Genomic DNA, 20,490 nt, shown 5'->3' with positions numbered 1-20,490 from the left:
CACCCCATCCCCACCCCACCCCCACCCTCCACCCCAGACCTTCACCACCCTGTTGTCTGTGTCCATGGGTTATGTATATATGCATACAAGTTCTTTGCTTGATGTCTTCTCACCCACTCACCCTTCCCCGTCTTCCCTCTGAGATTCCTCAGTTTGTTCTATGCTTCTATGTCTCTGGATCTATTTTGTTCATCGGTTTGTTTTATTCATTAGATTTCACATATGAGTGAGATCACGTGATACTTGTCTTTCTCTGACTGGCTTATTACGCTTAGCATAATATTCTCCAGGCCCCTCCATGCTGTTTCAAAGGGTAGAGATCCTTCTTTTTTCACTGTTACATAGTATTCCATGGTGTAAATGTACCACAGCTTTTTTATCCACTCATCTACTGATGGACACTTGGGCTGTTTCCAGATCCTAGCTATCAAAAGTTGTGCTGCTATGAACATAGTGGTGTATACACTCTTCTGATTGGTGTTTCGGGTTTCTTAGGATATATTCCCAGAAGTGGGATCTGAGACCCTTCAGTCCTTGAGCCAACGCTCTAACTACTAAGAAAAACCAGGTAAGACCAAGCTAGTATCATTTTTTATCCAAAGGTTATGTAGATACTGTCTTGTAAATTACAATGCTTTAAGGTTTTTAAATCAGCTTTTTCTGTATTTCTAATTTTGAAAGTTTTATCTGCCTGTATAATGCATACCGTAAAATATTGGTATTCTTTATGTCTAAGTGTATCATCAATTTTTGTAAATGTCCCATGAAGAGTTTCAGGAAGTGTATAATGTCTGAGGAATTTGAGTTTTTCCAGCTATTGGTTGTAATCATTTGATTGAGGGATTCAGGACTTGCACGTGCAGTCTTGTTTTTTTATCAACCTACAGTCTGTTCAGATTGTACAAGTTGCGTATCAAAGTCCACACAGAGGTATATCTCATTCTACCTGCATTTCTAATCGGTGTTTTTTCTATTTAGTTACCACCCCGTTAGTTGCATGGACGGGTTCTGTCTGCGGCGACCCGGCTGGGAACTCCGTCTACGCTGGGGTCCGGGGCGGACCCTCCGAGTCGCTGCAGCCTCCAGCCGCCTAGAGCGGCAACACCGGCTCGGGCCCTCCGACAGGAAGTGGGGGCGGGACTTCCGGAGTCCCCCTCCCGGCTGAGCCACTGAGCGGCCGCAGCACTGCCGCTTCCCAGAGCGACCCCCGGACCGTGCCGACCACTGTCCCGCGTGATGTCCGTGCCCACGCGGTGGGTGCTCCCCCGGACTATCTAGCGCAGACGGGAGCGGGGCGTAAGAACCGCGGGCGGAGGGGCGGGGTCTGCTGGGCCGGGGCGGGTCCGAGCCCTCGTGGGGGGTCGGGTGACGCTCTGCGAGGGTGCACCGCGGCGGGTGACCTTCCTGCCCCGAGCCGGGCAGAGGGACCCCCTGGCGCAGCGGCCGCAGAGTGGCTGGGCAGCTGGGCGGTGAGTGCTGTCCCGGAGCGTGGGGTTGGGGGGAGGAAGGGCCTCGGGGAGTCGGCGAAAGGTGGGCTGTCGCGCAGCACCGGAGGCACCGCTTGGAGGCCTCGTCAGTGACGGATTCGCTCTCCGGACGGAGAAGGGGTTCTGGGGAGTCGGGGGAATTTGCTCTCTCGTGGGAGTGAGAGTGGGGTGAGGGGTGGGTCATGCCCTCCTGTGGATGCCTGTGCTGGACTGGTGACTGCTTGTCCTTCCACTTGTCCCTGCTCAGCACCACGTTGAGCCCTGAGCCCTGAGAATTTGCTTCCAAGTTCAACGGCAGCATCCAGGTTCTCGAGGTCGTTGCCCTGAGGGCATGTTTCCTTGCTGACTCCTTTATCTCCTGGAGGCCCCAGTCCTTGCACGTGACCCCTGTGGCTCATAGTCAGCGACCATGCATGTCATTTCTTGGGGTTCAGGAAACCCGGGCGCATAACCTCAATTCCCTCTGCAGAGTCTGTGTTACTGTGTAATGTAGCGTATCCACAGATTCCAGGCATTCAGCTGTGGACATGGGCGAGACGGGCATTCTGGCCACCACAGATTGGGTCTGTATGTCCTCCTGGCAAAGATCCCGCATGTACTGGGGTGAGAAGAACAAGATCTAAAATGACCACGGTCTGTTACACTTTATAATGAAAAGACAAAATGTAGCTTAGAATAATACAGAAGGGGACATTAGAAACTGGGAAGGGGGCTGAGTGGCTGGCTGGGAGATGCTTCCTAAGTCCTTTTCTACCTTTTGAATTTTGAGCCATATGGTTGTGCCCATTTGGTGGCAGTGATAATGATTTCAAGAATCTTAAAATTAAATGAACTGCTTGAATATTGCAAATGACCGAGTCTCCCCTTGGGAGAGGGAGAGTGATACCCGACCCCCCCGCACGCACACACACATACCATGGAAGCAACATCTGCTCTGTTCTGCTGCCACATGGACAGGTGTCTTAAGTCAGTGCTCTCCCTGCTTTGAATTTCGTCTATGCCGTCCTCCTTACCACCTTTACCAAGCTAATCTTCCTGGCATGGTTCGTTAGTTCTGTCTCTTTCGTAACATAGAAATGTGGCTGGTACCTCACCATAGACAGCCAAGGCTTTTTATGGGCTGCCTCCCCAGTAATCCTGCTTTGAGCTCCATCCACATTTCTGTCCCATCTCACGCATGCCTTCTTCCACCTTTCTAAGCAGGTCTGGCCTAAAACCCTTCTCTGCACCTGGTTTAAATGCTCCCCAGCCCCAGGGCTCCGCCCCTCCCCTGCTGCCTCTCCCCAGAACACTTGGCCATCTCACTGATGCATTTGCTATGATCTGTCTCCCCACTGAGTCCCTGAGTCACTCTCACTGCTGTATCCACACAACATCCCCAGAACAAACCCTGATTGGCATATGGTGGTTGTTGGGGAAGCACTGAAAAGATGTTTCCAAGATGAAAAATCCAGCTTGGCCAGGCAGCTCAGTTAGAGCATCGTTCTGATACAAAAGGCTTATGTAAAAGCACATATAAGAATCAAAACTGAATGCATAAATAAGTGGAACAACAAATGACTGTTCCCCCCCCCCCCCCTTTCTTCCTCCCTCTCTCAAATCAGTAAAAAAAAAAAAAATTTAAATCCAGTCCATAGGTTGGCAGGCAATGGTAGAGGGGTCAATGTACCTATTGATGGTACAGTGTGAAAAAGGAGCTAAGTAAGGGGTGTTGCCCAACTCCTGGGTGAGCTACTGGACGTACTAGATTTGCACAAAGATGGAGCAGTAGGATGGGTGGGGGACTCAGTATCACTGTACTGCAGTGACACTGAGCTGGGAACCACCCCCCCCTCACCATCAGCAGCCAGGTACTGGGACCAGGTTCCCCACTGGTGACCTCCTTCTGGAGGGACTTTGTCACCCTGCGATCCCCATTAGTTGTATTATAATTAGGGGTGGAGTGCTTCATGAACTTGAGGGACCAAGGCTAGAGGCCAGAAAGGAAGTTGGCCTGGACTGGCTGCCCTGGTGTCCTGAGTGTGACACTTTGTCGTGTGTCTATCCAGGTGGGAATGTTTTGTCTTCCTGCTCAGAGGGAACAGTTAGGGCTGAAGAGATGAGCCCAGTTTGGGAGTCTTTACAGGATAAGGGTTGTAGATGCCTCCCGTCTGGACAAATTAACAGGAAGTTGGAGTAGGCACAGAAGTGAACCCTGGAGCACCAATGGGAAGAGGGAGATGAAGAACCTTGGAGGGAGCCACTGGTGCAGAGAGGATAGCCCAGGAGGGAGGAGATGAGGATATCTACTGTGGATGCTGCCAGGAGGGCACAGCTCTGACAGAACTGACCACTAGGGTGCCACCATGATGACCATGCACCTGTATGCAGCACAGGCTGCCCCTGGCTACCCAAAATCTGGGGCTGCTGGTCCTCCTGTGAGTGGGCCAGGTGGTCCACCTTCAGGGCATTGCAGGAATGAGGGCGGGCCCACAGTGGGTGAAGGCTCTGTGGGGCTGCTCTCTGCCTGTCATGGCAGGCCTGGGCTCTTCCCGTGTGCCCACAGGGCACTGTGTACCCACCTTGCCCACCTGGGGCTCTGGCTCATGAGTCTGACACTGTGGGTGGCTGACACTCCACTTGGATCCAGGGTCAGGGAATGTGGTGGTGATCCCCGAGACCCAGCACCAGGTTCCCCTCAGGCCTTGGGCTGCAGGGGGGGAGGATGGTCCCTGGGGCTAGCCCTCCTGCACACTCAACAGTGTCCTTTCTGGCCTCCAGGTCCCAGTCATGCCCAGCCTCAGAGCTCGCCCCGAAGAGGCAGAAATGGAGCCCTCAGTTCCTGGACCGTCCCCTTGGACCCCTTCAGCCCAGGCCTGTGTGAGTGATGCTACCACCGTGACCCACCCTGCATCTGCATTCTCTGATCCACTCTACTGCAGTGACACTGAGCTGGGAACCACCCCCCCTCACCATCAGCAGCCAGGTACTGGGACCTAGTTCCCCACTGGTGCCCTCCTTCTGAGGGGACTTTGTGTCACCCTGCGATCCCCATTAGTTATCTGTGTTATGATTAGGGGTGGAGTGCTTCATGAACTTCAGGGTCCAAGGCTAGAGGCCAGAAAGGAAGTTGGCCTGGACCTTGGCTGCCCTGGTACACTGAGTATGACACGTTGGTTTCCCCGCCTGACATAGAGGGGTGCAGTGTGATGGTTGCCAGATGATCCCTGTCTGGCCCAACCACCAGGTGGTGATAGTCCTCTTCCCTCAGAGCTCTGCCAGGTCTTGGTCCTGCCCACTCTGTCTTCCTTCGCACTGCCCAGCTGCTTCCATCCTCTTTAGAGCCTGACCAGAGAGTCCTTCCTAACCGCTCACTAGCTTAGCTCTTCTGTGCACCTCTCAGTGGCGATCAGGATGGTTACTCAGTATTAGCTTTCTTTTTTTTTTTTTTTTAAATATATTTTATTGATTTTTTACAGAGAGGAAGGGGAGAGGGATAGAGAGCTAGAAACATCGATGAGAGAGAAACATCGATCAGCTGCCTCCTGCACGCCCCCCAGTGGGGATGTGCCCACAACCAAGGTACATGCCCCCGACCGGAATCGAACCCGGGACCCTTGAGTCTGCAGGCCGACGCTCTATCCACTGAGCCAAACCGGTTCGGCAGTATTAGCTTTCTTTACTGGGATCTGATGAGGGCTGTTGTACAAGAGGACATTCTTCTGTCCTACATTCTTGTGTCCCGGTTATACTTGGGACATCTGAACGGAGTACCCTAGTCAGAAACTGTGGCCAAGGAAGGCTGGGCTAAGGGCAGAGGTGGTGTGGGGCAGTCATATGTATGTCAGAGAGGAGAGGCGGAGCCCAGGAGCATGTAGACACTCCCTAGACACCTCGGGGCTCCTGATCCTGGGTTGCCACAGCATAGTGTGTCTGGACCATGGGTTGGGTGATGGATGGGTGTGGTGGGCAGACAGACTGAGCATGTAGCTATGCCAGGTCTGCATTGAGAACAGAAGCATCCAGACGAGCCAGGGAGACAGTGCTGTTGTGATAGCAAATTCCTAAAGTTACAGGTGGTGTTGACCTGAATTGAAGGACAGGTTGGAAGGTGACGGGCCCAGGGAGGCTGGGAAGTGCAAGAGGGGTGTCCTTTACCGATCCCCTCAGCACTACTGACTATGGCCAGACAAGGGATTGCCCCAGTCCTGGGACGTGAGCCCTGTTGGGGCACAGTCTGGGCTGCAGGAGACAACAAGGAGGAGTGGTGGTCAGAGAAGGCCTTTCCAGTGAGGCGTGTTCCACACAAGGCAGACCCAAGGGGAGCGTATCTACCATGCTTGGGAAACAGCAACAGCAGGGTTGGGGTGAGCTCAGGGAGGGACACTAGACAGATGAAGTTCTCTGCCTTCACCAGGCTGCCTGTGGGCAGGAGAGGAAGGTGGGAGGCCAGGGGCTTGACTCAATGTCCAAGCAGGAGAAGACAGCAGCAGTATGGCCTGGGTGTCACAATTTGAATGAGATAAAGACTCAAGATCTTCATTCAAATGAGAGACTCAGGGGAACGAGGGTTCCTTGTTCCTTCAGGCATGAAGAGACAAGAGGGAGGTGCCAAAACCCTTCTGCTGTGCCATGGAACCTTCAGAAAGATGGACACAGCCGCCTAAACATTGTACCAGGGCAAGAAATTGTTCAGCGGACACCAGTCACATTTGCAGGTTTTAGAAGGTAAAGGTGGCTTTGGCAGGACAGGACACGGTCTCTGAAGGCTCCTGTGAAAGAGGACAGAATCTGACACTGCACAGGAGTCCACACCACACAGTTGGAACCAACTTTGCTTCTCTGGGCCCACCTCCCCCCATAGTGACTGCCCCACAGCAAAGCCCAGAAGCCACTAGTTAGTACTGAGTGAACAACATGGGCCCAAGAAGCTTACAATGTGCACCATGGAAAAGAAGAATGGGTGAAATGTTTACCAATGTCATGCAGGGCATGTAATGTTTTCCTTGTACAGGTGGGAGGGGTGAGTGCCTGGGTTTGGGACACACGCCAAGATACAGACAACAGGACTTGCTGATGACCTGCTGGGGGTGAGAAGAAGGGCAGTCAAGGGGCCCCTGGGACTTTGGCCTAAACCAAGCATGTCAAACTCACAGCCCACAGGCCGCATGGAGCCCACAACAAATATTTTTGTGACCCAGCCAATATAACAGTATGTAAGAAACATTTTAATAAAAATTTTGTGACTTAATTTTTACAATATCCTGTTATACATAATTATTAATAGTGAACTACAACGTTCACTAAGGATTGATTACTATAATCCTGTTGCATTCATTTCCCTTACCCACTGGCACACCATTTCTCTCCACGAATGCTAGCAGCGAATATTTTAGCAACCGACTGCACGTCATTAGTCTTGTGCTGACTTGTTTGGTGTTCACAACAGGAAATATTTCGCTTTCAGAGAAAAAGAAACATGGGTTTATTTGCGTTACGCTTATTTGTGCAGTTATTCAGTGTCTGATAACTTAATGTTCAAGAAAAAAATATTAATTTTTATTAAAATGTCATATTATTTTATGTTAACAATTACTCATTTATTTCAGCCCTTTGTATTTAGCATGTCTCTATCGAAATCAACCTACATTTCCATGAAAATTGAAGGTTTTTTTGTTTTGTTTTTAGTTTTTTTGGCACACATAAATTAAACCTTGTTTAGTTGGCCCATGTTCACCTTTGAGTTTGACATGATTGGCCTAAACCAATAGATAGACTTCAGGTGATTTCCTGAGATGTGGGTACTGGGGCAGGTGGCTAAAGGTTGGTGTTCACTTGCCATACTACCTTGTCCCTTTGGAACTTCCCTGACCCTCCCTGGTCCCTTTGACAGATCTGGGACTACCACCCCCAGTGAGTCCCACCAGACTGTATTTTCCTGTTTCCTTCCAAGTGACTTTATGTTTGTCATTTCAGATTGGGACACCAGGATTGAGGGCAAGGAGTTTCTTCAGAAGGAAGATGTTTCTGAGGATTTAGAATCAAAGGCAGAAATATTAGAAAGCTGTACCAGTGATGTTTCCCTGGCACCTGAGCTTGGAGAACTCTGTGAGGACGCATTAGAAAGAGACTGGGGAGTCCCTGATGACACGAGCCAGGTGCAGTCCCTCTTCGGAGAGGAGGACCTCACGCCAGTGGCAGTGCTGCTTGCCAGCCCCTTAGGGGAGAGAGAGATGCACTGTGATGATTTTGAGAGAGACTTTAGTCGGAGCCAACACCCAGCGGCATATCAAGGAATCTCTGTGGAAGAGAGGCCACATCTGTACACGTGTGGCCAACACAGCATGGACCTCACTAGCCACGAGGGTCCCCACACAGCTGAAAGCACCTTCATATGTAATGAGTGTGGGAAAACCTTCAGAGGAAACACTGATCTAATTCAGCATCAGATCATCCACACTGGACAGAAGTCCTTCGTAGGTAATGAATGCGGAAAAGCCCTCAGCCAGAATTCAGTTCTTAAAAATCGTGGGAGGTCTCCTGTGAGTGAGCGCTACCAGTGCAGCGAATGTGGAAACGCCTTCCATGTGCACTCAGACCTCATTAGGCATCAGGTCACCCATGGTGGAGAGAAACCCTACGTTTGCAATGACTGTGGAAAAGCTTTCAGCCAGAATTCCAGCCTTAAGAAGCACCAGAAGTCTCACATGAGCAAGAAGCCCTATGAATGCAGTGAGTGTGGGAAGGCTTTTAGGCGGAGCTCAAACCTTATCCAACATCAGAGAATTCATTCTGGAGAGAAGCCTTATGTGTGCAACGATTGTGGGAAGGCCTTTAGACGGAGCTCCAACCTCATCAAACACCACAGGACTCACACAGGCGAAAAGCCTTTTGAGTGTAAAGAGTGTGGGAAGGCATTCAGCCAGAGCTCTCATCTGAGGAAGCACCAGAGGGTACACACTGGAGAGAGACCTTATGAGTGTAATGAGTGCGGCAAGCCATTCAGCCGGGTCTCCAATCTCATTAAGCACCACCGGGTTCACACAGGAGAGAAACCCTATAAATGCAGTGACTGTGGGAAGGCATTCAGTCAGAGTTCAAGCCTCATTCAACATCGGAGAATTCACACTGGAGAGAAGCCTCATGTGTGTAATGTGTGTGGAAAGGCCTTTAGTTACAGCTCAGTGCTCAGAAAGCACCAGATAATCCACACGGGAGAAAAGCCCTATGAGTGTGGCGTCTGCGGGAAGGCCTTCAGCCACAGCTCCGCCATCATTCAGCACCAGGGTGTGCACACGGGTGACAAGCCCTACGAGTGTCAGGAATGTGGGAAGACCTTTGGCCGCAGCTCTAACCTTATCCTTCACCAACGAGTTCACACTGGAGAGAAACCCTATGAATGTACCGAGTGTGGAAAAACCTTCAGCCAGAGTTCAACTCTCATTCAGCATCAGAGAATCCATAATGGATTGAAACCCCATGAGTGCAACCAGTGTGGTAAAGCCTTCAACCGAAGCTCAAACCTCATTCACCACCAGAAAGTTCACACTGGAGAGAAGCCATACACATGCATTGAATGTGGTAAGGGCTTCAGCCAGAGCTCACATCTCATTCAACATCAGATCATCCACACTGGTGAGAGGCCCTACAAGTGCACTGAGTGTGGGAAATCCTTCAGTCAGCGCTCAGTCCTTATCCAGCACCAGAGGATTCACACGGGAGTGAAGCCCTACGACTGCACTGCCTGTGGGAAGGCCTTCAGCCAGCGCTCAAAGCTGCTCAAGCACCAGCTGACCCACACCAGGGAGTGAAGCCGGCCCGACTTGCAGTGAGGCTCACTCCCCGCCCTCCACCCACAGTCTGTTCACAAAGCTGTGACCTTCCAGGGGGTGTTTTTCACACCCTTTCTCCCTCTTCCCTCCTGCCATTGCAGCCACCTAAGGTGACCTTGTGGTTCTTTTTCGTTTTGTCTTTACATGTTATGAGCCATGTTTGTTTGGAGGGAAAAGATGATAGAGGCTGCATATTTATGAAGAATTTATTACTGTAATCAAATATAACAAAAAAAGTAAATAGGCATTTGCTTCAAGGTAACCACAGTAATTCTTTTGTTTGGTAATTAGTCACACAAGGAGGGAGTCCTTTGTCAGTGGCTGTAATCCATGTTCCGTTTACATTAAATCAGGTTGAGAGTATGTCAGGTCTGAATGCTGTCACCCTCCCTCACTGTGGTGTGTACTCATTACCAGCAATCCCTCGCCTTCCTGTCCATTCCATACCTGGACACAAGTCTCCCCTGCTGCTCTCTTTCCTTTCTGCCTATCTATAGTCTGACACCATGCTTTCTCCTCACAGCTCTGCTGTGACTCAAGCCCCTGCTCAGGGCTGTGCACAATGACATATGCGGCTCTTTCCCTGCCTCCAGTTCTGGGCTTTACAGTCCTGGCTGTCAGCACCACAGAGGACAGCGCTCTCCTTGCCCCACCTGTTCTCCCTACAACTCCCAGGCTGGGGGTTTGCCCCAGGTCCATCCATCACCAGACATTTATAAAGCACTGGCTGGGTGCCCCTAGAAGGTGGAGAGTGGCCCTCAGTTTCCCAGAGCTGTGTCCACGCTCCCTGAGCAGGGGGGACTTGATCTGAAAGCATCACTTTTGCCAGCAGGAGGCTCCTGGTCACCAGCTGGCAGGTCTCAACCTGGTGGTGTCATAGGGTGGATGGGTGGACAGGCCCCTCCTGCATTGTTCCAGGAGAAGAGGAAATGGATAGGTGTGGGCAGGGTTGTAAATATGGTGGGAAAATAAGGGTTTGGCTTCTGTTTTCAATGAGGAAAGAGGATGTAGGAGGCTTGCAAAAGGTAAACCCATGGGCTTGGGCCAGAATGGGCTGCCTGCCCTGATCTCAGAGACCATCAAAAATAGCCCATCATTGCCCACTCACCCCAACAGCCCCCAACCTGTGTCCTCAAGGTAGCACTCTAGAAAATGCTGCACCTGCCCTGCTACCTCTAACTCACTTGGTCTTTCTGCCACCTGGAGGCCTCCAATCTGCTGACCCCTGTACTCCCTCTCTGGCTTCACATTTCTCCTCGTCCAGCCTGAATTCGATCCTTGCTTTTTTCAGCGAGTGCTTGTTGGCCCTCACTGGGTTACAGCAGGAAACTATAGACAAATGCTGTGCTTGAGGAGTTAACATCTAGTGGGCGAGGAAATGACCCAGTGGTCTGCAGTGTAAACCAGGGAACGGGGTCTGGGACGACCTTGGCCCCGAGCTTCACAGTCCTCGGCAGCGGAGACGTTGCTCCACTGGGGGGGAGGGGGCGCGGCGGGCGATAAACGGAGTTCCCTGGAGAAAGCTGCTGCTCACGACTGTTAGGAAGCTGGCGCAGCACCGGCCCGGTGTCCCCGGCTGCCTAACTACAGAATCGCGCACGTCCTCCCACTGACCTCCTGCCTCGGCCTCGGCTGGACCGAACCCCTCCAGCACCGAGCTGTCCCGCAGTTACTCCTGAGACCTCTGAGCCCCACGGCACATGTGCCAGATGGCGGGTCACAGGCCCACGGCTCCTCCCAGGCAGCCAGGACCGTCCCCCTCGGGCCGCCTCTTCGGAGTGCGCGCCAGCGCCGCGGTGCTGCCCACCGCCTCCGGGGAGCACGGCGCACACACACCACCCGATCGGTAAACACCAGTGAGGCAGTCGCTGTCACACATGCCCACCGCCAGGCCCTCGCTGGGTACGGAGCACTTGGCAGGAGCTACGTCACGGAGGGAGTGGCCACCCGCACCAGCGGAGGAGGGACCCGCCAGCGCAGAGGCCAAAAGCCGGGCGCGAGCGAGGTGTCTTAGTCCCCAGGGCTGGCGCTGGGCGGGGTGGGTGGGGGCACCGGAAGCTCCTGGAGGCCGCCGGAAGTGCGGCCAGTACGAGGCCCGGCGCGGGGTGGCCTCTCTAGGCAGCCCAGAGACCGCCGATCTAGTAGGCTCCGGAGCGCGCGCCTCGCTGTCACTTAGGAGAAAGGCGCTGCGAAGGGGAGGCGGGGCCGACGTCTGGCTGGGAGATGTCGCGCTCTAGGATTGGTGGTCCAGGCGAGTGGGCGGGAACTAAGGAGGCGGGGCCCCAGGGATTGGTGGATGCACAGGCGAGGCGGGGCGTCCCCTTTGTCCCAGAGCTGCGGACGGCCGCCCCGTGGGGTGTGAGGCTGCGGTGTGGACGGTGAGTGAGGGCGGATTGGCGCGGGCGAGCCGGGACCTCTCCCCTCACGGATGCGGGAGCCGGCGCGTCCCCCACGGACCCGGTGCTTCCCCACGAGCACGCACTGCCCCCTCCCTTCGCGCCAGTTCCCTCCCTTCCCCGGACGCCAGCGAGCCCCACCCCCACCTTGGCCCCGCCCCGGCCCCCACTCCCCTCCCCTGCGCGCCGAGGCCCTTCCCCGGCCCCTGCCCCGCGGACGGCGGGCCTTGCCGGGGTCGGACGGGTGCGGCGGGTCCGGCGGGGAGGGTGGTAGGCCTCGGGGGCGCCGGGCTCCCCGGAAACCGTCTGAGGGGCCCGTGGACGAAAGTGCTTCTCGCCGCATCTCACACCCTCCCTGCGTTTTCCTACTGACGCCGTCTTTTTCCTGTTACTTTGTAAGAGCCTTTTTTCAATGAATGAGACCAGCGTTTTCTAGCATAGTTTGCAGATATTCCCCTTTTTTATCACTTGCTTAATATTGTAGTAGACAATAATAGGCAATAATTTTCGAAAAATAAAAACGTAAATATAAAAAGTGGGAGTCCTTCGGCGAGTAGCTGCCGTGCGCGCGGAGGAGGCCCCGGCTGGTCTGCTTTGTGTCCTTTCGGGATCGACCTGCGCTTTTTTGTTTTTAATCTAAACGGAGGCTCCGACGCGCGGCGCTTGGGTTTTCTCTGCTGCCGGCCGCCTTCTCGGCCCGATCGGCTGTGAGCCCCGGTCCCCGGCGGGGCGACGGGAAGGGGACGAGATCGAGGCCCGGGCCTCCTCCCCGACGTGCCGCCTTCTCGCCAGGTCAGTGTCTCCATTTCCGTTCCGGAGACAGAGGACGTGGACACTGTCGTGTGTTCTGGCCTCTGTGTTTCCTTTGTGATATGCCAGCTCGTGTTTTCCATTTACGTTGAAAACGTTCTTCTCAAATGGTCGTTCTGTTTGGTTTGGGGTTCTTTGAGATGGAAAACTTCAAGTTTTTAATGGCCAAATATTTACCTTTAAGGCTTTGTGTTGTTTTAAGGGCTCTCCCCACTCCGAAATTATTTTTACAATACACTCTTGTTTTTCTCTGATCCTTGTAAAATGCTGGATCCATCTGGAATTTGTTTTGGTGGGGTGACCTGGGAATCCAGCTTCATTCTCCACCGCACCCCCACCCCTCTAAATCATGCTATTTCTAAGGCTACTTAATGAATAAAATATATTTTCATTGATTTGGAAAACCACTGCTATTGTGTATTAAACTCTTACATGTCTTTGGGCCCATTTATGGATTTTGCTCCCGTTTGATGTGCATAAAATTTTTATTTTGTGAGCAGATCTGCCCTCCAGGCATTCAGTTTCGGGTATTTAGAAAGGCCCTTCCTACTGAAATGAATGAAAACTTACCTGCGTTTTTATTCAAGTTATTTTATGATGTAACTTAAAATTTTAACTCCTATTCATTAATTAGCCTAATGGATTAATTAGACTTTCCGTATAAAGTAGGAGATGATCTGACTTTCTTGTCCTATTTTTTTGTTTCTTTGCCTTGGCTCTTCTTTCTGAGAGATTTGTTGAGCTTTGTGTAAAGGTGGTTTCATTTTTCTCAGAGCACTGAGCCCTTTGTCCTGGCACCATGTACTGAATCGTCTTCCCCACAGCGACTTGAGTCCTAGATGGGGCCCTGCAGTGCGGTTCTGAGCCTCCTTCTCCTCCAGGCCCATCTGGCTCTCACCCAGGTTTTGCCGGTGCAATGGGCAGGATCAGCAGCATCTTTCTAAGTTTATGCTAACCATGTTTCTTGGCCATTTGTGACTAGAATCTTTTCCCCATGTTTTCTATTACAGGTTGTTAGTGTAAGGAATCCAGCAGCTTACATGTATAGTTGTGGTCACTTACTCGGCTCAGAGCTGCCTCTTCTGAAGGTGCTTCCACCCTGGAAGGCAGTGTCCATGGACATGAGGGGACAGGGCATTCCAGCACGAAAACCTGGGGGTGGGAGGAGAAGGGGAGGGAGGGAGTTCTGAGGACTCAGAGGGTGTCGTCACAGCTTGTCACCGTGAGTAGTGACTTTGGAAGGACAGGCATGCTTGCATTAAGACCATCAGAAATGGCTGCTCTGCCTGTGGAGTAGCCTGCTCTCGGTCTCCATGCTTCACTAATAAACTCACTTTCACTTTAAACTCTTAAAAAAAAGACCATCATCAATTCCAACAAGGGTGTTAAGTCCCTAAAGCTTAGCTTACAAAACAAAATAATAATAATAAAAGGTTCCAAGCTCTTTGCTTCTCTGCAGTCCCCTTTTTTAGATCTTGTCCGTGTTTTTATTCATCTTTCAAAAGACTCATTGGAATTCTATTAGCGGTGCATTGCACTTATACACACAGGTTGGGGGGAAATGGGCATTTTGGGTGAATAGAGGGGCAGCTGCAGTGAGTTCAGAGTGTATCTTCTGGAAAGGTGTCTGGATAAACAGGCACCCATATCTCGCGTTTTAAAGAGAAAGCAGGGTTATGGCACTCCCTCCAGGTGGCCTACAGTGCGTTCTCCAGATGGGTGCCTCTGTTGTTCCTGGTGTGGTCTGCCTGCTGGGCTTCTGTGTCCTGTTGCAGACCCCTGTCAGCACTCCAGAAAATGGGAACCCCATTCCTGTCAGGACAGCTCCTGGTCCCCCCTGTTTTCCAGCACTTTAGTGTAACAGATACCTCAGCTTCAGTTTTCCAGGACCTGCCTAGGCCTCCCTGTCAGACGCTTAGACCAAATTCCTGAGTCACTCCAGACTCACTTTATCAGAACGCGACCTCCCACAAGGCACCAAGGCTGCCAGGCACAACCAGCGTAGCTGAGGTGTCAGTGTAGCCACGGAGGGTCATGGTCAAGCCAAGCATGCAGGGCCTGGGGTGGGGTCCCTGCAGGAGTGTGGGCCTTGAGCAGAGCCATCCCTTCCCAGCCTCCCCTCTTTCGGGGGTTGTCTCTGGGGGCAGCCTGGCCTAGCACCCACACCCGACCAGAAGACCGCTTGGCACCTGTGCACATGTGTTTGCATAGGCCCTTGTCACAGGCTGGGCGGGGCCTGGTGCGGGGGCAGATGACCCAGAGTCCTCAGGTGCACAAGTGTCCCCAGCTTCCCAGGGTCCCCTCCCAGGAATGGTGTGTTTCTGTGGCTCCTGAAGAGTTGGGTCAGACCTCACAGCGGGCAGGGCTCCCAGAAGTCAGTCTGTGAGGCAAGGCCAGGCTCCTCATGTGCTCCCCCCTCTCTCAGCCCCACAGGCTTCTTCGAGCTCCATCTTCCTCAGAGACTCCAGGGGACCGGGCGATGGCGGCAGCCAGTCTCCTGCCACCAGCAGCAGGACCCCAGGTGAGCTGCCCCTGAGGCCTGTGTAGCTGCATTTTCTTCCACGCTCAGGGCTCCTGATGGCAGCCTCAGCATCAGCACATCCCCTGAAGTCCATGGCCCCTTCCTGTCACCCCATTAGCTCCCAGGGCACCCCGATGTGTCATAGGGCTTTCCCCCAATTTGGGGGTATACCTCACCCCATGTTACTTGCACCCACTCTTTCTTAGACATGGAGACTTAGCCTGACCTACAGCAGCCCCTGTCATTTCAGGTGAAGGTGACCTTCGAAGATGTGGCCGTGCTCCTCTCCCAAGAGGAGTGGGACCAGCTGGGCCCTGCCCAGAGGGGCCTTTACCGACACGTGATGATGGAGACCTATGGGAACGTGGTTTCACTGGGTAAGGCCCCTCAGCAGGCCAGTCTGTATCTGTGAGCTTCCCGGGGGTGGGGCCACACTACGGGGGCCTTGGACTTTCCTCAGGGTGCTCAGCTCCACGGGGAGGTTGGTGCTGTCTCCCACCTGCAGGCTGCTCAGGTGGGGTGGGGACGCTCTAGACAAAAGACCTTCCTTCCCATGAGCAGGACTTCCAGGAACCAAGCCCAGTGTGATCTCTCAGCTGGAGCGAGGAGAGGAGCCCTGGGTCCTGGACGGGCATGGGGCCAAGGAGAACTGGGGCCTAGGCAGCGACGGTTCAGGTGAGTGAGAGGAGCTGGCGCACCTGCCCTGAGGGCTGAGCATGTCCCAGTGGCTGGGAGTAAGCAGATGGCTTCCACCTGGGGCCTCTCCCAGGAGAGGAGTCTGGGTTGGCGGGACTGAGCCAGGAGAGGCCACTGGAGATGAGTGCACACTTGTGATTCTGCTTTCCAGCACGTACTTCCGGGAGATGCAGAACATGAAGGTCACCTGGTTCACTTAGGAAAGAGCGCAGCACCCTAGTGTGGAAGGAGGTTAACCTGACCCTGTGGTGAGGCTGAAGCCCACTGTTTGAGACGATGGACAAGGGAGCCCACCATCCCCATGTCTGTGTAATGTCGTGCTGGGGTCCCACACACTAAGTAAGACATGCACACACACACACACAAGACTGAAGCTAAAAAAAATTGGAAAGAGGAAGAAAGGTATTTATGATTGTCTACTTGGAAACAGGTTGTTCTAATCAGAGACAAACTCGGTTTTTCTTTATTCATCAGCAACAAAGGTGTGATATTTTCTTCAGTTTTATTGAGATAAAACTTACCTGCTGTCCTCACGACTGCCCCAGAGGCTCCATCTCTGGCCTAGACTTGTCTCTGGTGTCTTGCTCCCCAGCACACTCTACATGAAGAGCTCACAGCCCCTCGAGCACAAGTCTGTGGTCTTGTGTCTGTGGTATTAGTCTGTGCGGTACATGTATATTGCCATCTGTCTGGTGGGGCTCCCTGAAGTCATAGATGGTCCTGCATTTATTTCTGCTCCAAATGGCCTCTGGGAGACCAGTGCACAGAGGACTCAGGGAGGGCAGGGCTCAGGCCGTGCTGGGCTGTCACCTGCTGCCATGGGCCACGTGTGCACTTCACACAGGAGTGACCTCAGGCTAGAGGTTGCACCTTTCAGCCTGGACACCTCTCTTGTTTGACACCATTGTGCTGTTCCGTCCTCTCAGCCCACACAGCCGAGTGTCCCACATCTCTGTGGCCATCCCTCGGCAGGCACCTTCAGGGGTACACCTGAGCTGAAATTTGAGTGGGTTAACATTTGAGTTAATATTTTCCCTTTGGATGTGTGGTTTCAGAATGTGAGAACAAGGGAAGAAACCAAATTAGTCTGAAGCCATTCGTTTCAGAGGATTTATCTGTGATTCTGGAGAAAACACCCCCCGGGTGGATTGATCAAGGAAGTTGCAAACCTGAACAGAGCTTCTGTCTGAGCCCAAGTCCTGTGGGCCCCCCTGAAGTTCAGGTCTCCAGCCCAAGCGAGCCACTCGATCAGCAGCCGGCCGCCTCCGGCAGGGAGAGGCCGTACAAGTGCATCGAGTGTGGGAAGTGCTTCAGCCGGAGCTCCCACCTCCTGCAGCACCAGAGGACCCACACCGGGGAGAAGCCCTACGTATGTGGGGTGTGCGGGAAGGCCTTCAGCCAGAGTTCGGTCCTCAGCAAACACAGGAGGATCCACACAGGCGAAAAGCCCTACGAGTGTAACGAGTGCGGAAAGGCGTTCCGTGTGAGCTCAGACCTCGCTCAGCATCACAAGATCCACACAGGAGAGAAGCCCCATGAGTGTCTCGAGTGCCGCAAGGCCTTCACTCAGCTCTCACACCTCATTCAGCACCAGCGGATCCACACGGGGGAGCGACCCTACGTGTGCCCACTGTGCGGGAAGGCCTTCAACCACAGCACTGTGCTGCGCAGCCACCAGCGGGTGCACACAGGGGAGAAGCCCCACGAGTGTGCGGAGTGTGGCCGGGCCTTCAGTGTTAAGAGGACGCTGCTGCAGCACCAGCGGGTGCACACCGGGGAGAAGCCTTACTCCTGCAGTGAGTGTGGGCGCACCTTCAGTGACCGCTCCGTCCTCATCCAGCACCACAATGTGCACACAGGCGAGAAGCCCTACGAGTGCGGGGAGTGCGGCAAGGCCTTCAGCCACCGCTCCACTCTGATGAACCACGAACGGATCCACACGGAGGAGAAGCCCTACGGCTGCTACGCCTGCGGCAAGGCCTTTGTGCAGCACTCCCACCTGATCCAGCACCAGCGGGTGCACACCGGGGAGAAGCCCTACGTTTGCAGCGAGTGCGGGCACGCCTTCAGCGCCCGGAGGTCTCTGGTCCAGCACGAGAGGATACACACAGGTGAGCGGCCCTTCTGCTGCACACAGTGCGACAAGGCGTTCAGCCTGAAAGCCACACTGATCGTGCACCTGAGGACGCACACGGGCGAGAGGCCCTACGAGTGCAGCCGCTGTGGGAAGGCCTTCAGCCAGTACTCGGTGCTCATCCAGCACCAGAGGATCCACACAGGGGAGCGGCCCTATGAGTGCGCTGAGTGTGGCCGTGCCTTCAACCAGCACGGGCACCTGATCCAGCACCAGAAGGTGCACCAGAAGCTGTGACCTCAGCAACCACAAGTCTCTCACACTCCGGAAGCCCCCAGCTTAGAAGCTCTGTCAGCTGCATAGGAAGCCCTTTGGTAATTGAGGGTCACAGAGTAACTCCAGGGAGAAGCTGTGCGCATCACTCCTGAGGAATAACTTCAGAGGTGCCGAGTTTATTTTTTTCAACATCTTGGAGTCATATTGGAGAGTAATCACAGTTGTAGTGGATTTCGGTAAAGACAGTCATAATTCTTTAACATTACACAGTTTGTTTAAATTGAGAAACTAAGCCCTAGCTGGTTTGGCTCAGTGGATAGAGCATCAGCCTACGGACTGAAGAATCCCAAGTTTGATTCCGGTCAAGGGCACATGTCTGGGGTGTGGGCTTGATCCCGGGCGGGGGGGGGGGGGGGGGGGGGCGCAGCGGGGGGGCATTCTGGAGGCAGTCTATCAATGATTTCTCTCATCATGATATTTCCCTCTCCCTTCCTCTCTGAATTCAATAAAAATATGTTAAAAAATAAAATAAGTTGAGAAAGTAAAGGAAATTAAGGCATAAAGATTACTGTCACAATAAAACTTTCTTACATCCCAAATAAAGGTTTCTTAAAACATTTCATGCCTTTCCTAAACACAATGATTCTAATTATTGCATTTAGAATGTTGGACTGTTTTCAGTACTCTGTTAAACCACTTAAGTATCTGTGGATAAAATATTAGTGTCACCAAGTAGCATCATGTAAAAGGCTGGAAATCCTAAGTGTGTGGAATCTTCTGTTTTGTATAGAGAAAAAAGAAGTAAACATTAGTGAGAAATTATATAAATTTAGGAAAACCTTTACTTGGGCCTTTAAATTCATTCAAGATCAGAAGGGATATCCTAACTTTTTATTAAAAATTTCATTTCAAAAGTGGATCTTTTCCTCAAAACCCATCCTTATGACCAACAGAACCTGTGTCCCAGAAATCATGGGATGTCTTGGGTGTCTGGGCCTCATTTGGGTGGAGGTGGGAAGCTCTGCTCAGCCCCAGACATCATAGTTGCGGCACCTCGTGGGTGCTGCTACACACGCTGTTTCCAAAAGATGTGACTTAAAAGACTTATTTGGTGCTTATTTTAAAAACAAACGTCTCAAATTCAAGTAGCTCTTTTTCCTATCAAATATTTCTGTTCCTAAGTTTAAGGGATTTTGTTTTCCATTTTTTTTACTAGAGGCCCGGTGCATGAAATTCATGCATGGGTGGGGGGTGGGCAGGTCCCTCAGCCTGGCCTGCACCCTCTCCAATCCAGGACCCCTCAGGGGATGTCCAACTGCCTCTCACCCGGGACTTCTGGCTCCTAACCGCTTGCCCGCCTGCATTTCTGGTAGCCCCTAACCCCTCTGCCTGCCTGCCTGATCGCCCATAACCACCTCTGCCTTGCCCCGCACCCGGGATCCAGGATTCCCTCCTCTGGCCAGCTGCAGGCAACCAGGACCCAGGCTGGCCGCAGCCGCAGGGGACCATGGGCAGGCTGCTTCACCTGGGCTGCAGGCGCCGGTGCCTGGGACTGCGGGCAGGTGGATTGTCCCTCTCCCAGGCCACAGCCTGGCTGGTCCCCATTTCTCTCTCCCCAGGATTGAGTGTCTGAGCTGTTATGCTGTGAGGGCATGATGACCATTTGCATATTAGCTCTTTATTATATAGGATTCCTAGTTCCACAAGAGTCTATTATCCATTGTCATATACTGTAATGAATCTGGTTTATTAATAATTTTTCAAAGTTTTTTCTCTAAATTTGTATCCATTTCTCAGGAGAAATGAAGCACTGTGCCGTCGGTCCTTCAGTCCATAGCAATGCCTGTTCCCCTGTGCAGACCCTCCTGAGGACCTGATCACAGATGTTACCATCAACCCTTCAAAGCGCAGCTCTAGCCCTCCCTCATGGAGCCCTACTCAGACACAGCCCTAATTCTGTGGGAGTTAGAGTAAGAGCGAGACATGTTGACGACAGCATGAGAATAAGTTCAGTTGCGTTGTGCTGTTCAGTGTAGAGAATACCATTAGCCTTTTTTAAAAAAATATATATGTATATGTATATTTAAATATATCTTATTGATTTTTTTACAGAGAGGAAGGGAGAGGGATAAAGAGTTAGAAACATCGATGAGAGAGAAATATCGATCAGCTGCCTCCTGCACACTCCCCACTGGGGATGTGCCGCAACCAAGGTACATGCCCTTGACCGGAATTGAACCTGGGACCCTTGAGTCTGCAGGCTGACGCTCCATCCACTGAGCCAAACCGGTCAGGGTAGCCTTTTCTTGATCAGATGCCATGGACTCTTGGTGAGCTTCAGGCTCCTTGTCCATGGACCTGGGAGGTGAGCACAGCGCCCTCTCCCTAGGGAGGCTCCTGGGCTGTGCATTTCTGCCCC

General features: G+C 52.7%; 1 protein-coding gene across 6 annotated transcripts; it reads left to right on the top strand.

Moving 5' to 3' along the window:
• Nucleotides 1-1,167: 1,167 nt before the first annotated feature.
• LOC138993359 (zinc finger protein 16-like) lies at nt 1,168-18,453 on the top strand. Of its 6 annotated transcripts, none has more exons than XM_070392596.1 (5): nt 11,647-11,676; nt 14,930-15,025; nt 15,261-15,402; nt 15,587-15,700; nt 16,777-18,453. In XM_070392596.1, exons 2-5 carry the CDS (start codon nt 14,984-14,986, stop codon nt 18,090-18,092), a joined length of 1,614 nt encoding a protein of 537 aa, XP_070248697.1. In that variant the 5' UTR covers nt 11,647-11,676; nt 14,930-14,983; the 3' UTR covers nt 18,093-18,453. The 6 variants fall into 6 exon arrangements, with proteins under 6 accessions (XP_070248701.1, XP_070248700.1, XP_070248697.1 ...); XM_070392598.1 differs by lacking the exon at nt 11,647-11,676 and adding an exon at nt 11,970-12,089 and having other exon boundaries at nt 15,276-15,402; XM_070392595.1 differs by lacking the exon at nt 11,647-11,676 and adding an exon at nt 11,970-12,089.
• Nucleotides 18,454-20,490: the final 2,037 nt, after the last annotated feature.

The sequence above is a fragment of the Myotis yumanensis genome, unplaced genomic scaffold, assembly GCF_028538775.1.
Source record: "Myotis yumanensis isolate MYYU_CA2020_CCGP unplaced genomic scaffold, mMyoYum1.0.hap1 SCAF_15, whole genome shotgun sequence".
Taxonomy (NCBI): Eukaryota; Metazoa; Chordata; class Mammalia; order Chiroptera; family Vespertilionidae; genus Myotis; species Myotis yumanensis.
Note: the sequence above shows the minus strand (reverse complement) of the source record. Positions and strands in the feature narration are given on the sequence as shown.

Bases quoted from the DNA above. Each gene is read 5' to 3' on its own strand.
- LOC138993359 (XM_070392600.1), top strand. From the start codon at position 4,257: ATGCCCAGCCTCAGAGCTCGCCCCGAAGAGGCAGAAATGGAGCCCTCA. The intron at 4,453-7,442 runs GTACTGGGACCT...TTGTCATTTCAG, and splicing joins CCCTCACCATCAGCAGCCAG to ATTGGGACACCAGGATTGAG. The intron at 9,274-16,993 runs GTGAAGCCGGCC...CGCCTCCGGCAG, and splicing joins CAGCTGACCCACACCAGGGA to GGAGAGGCCGTACAAGTGCA.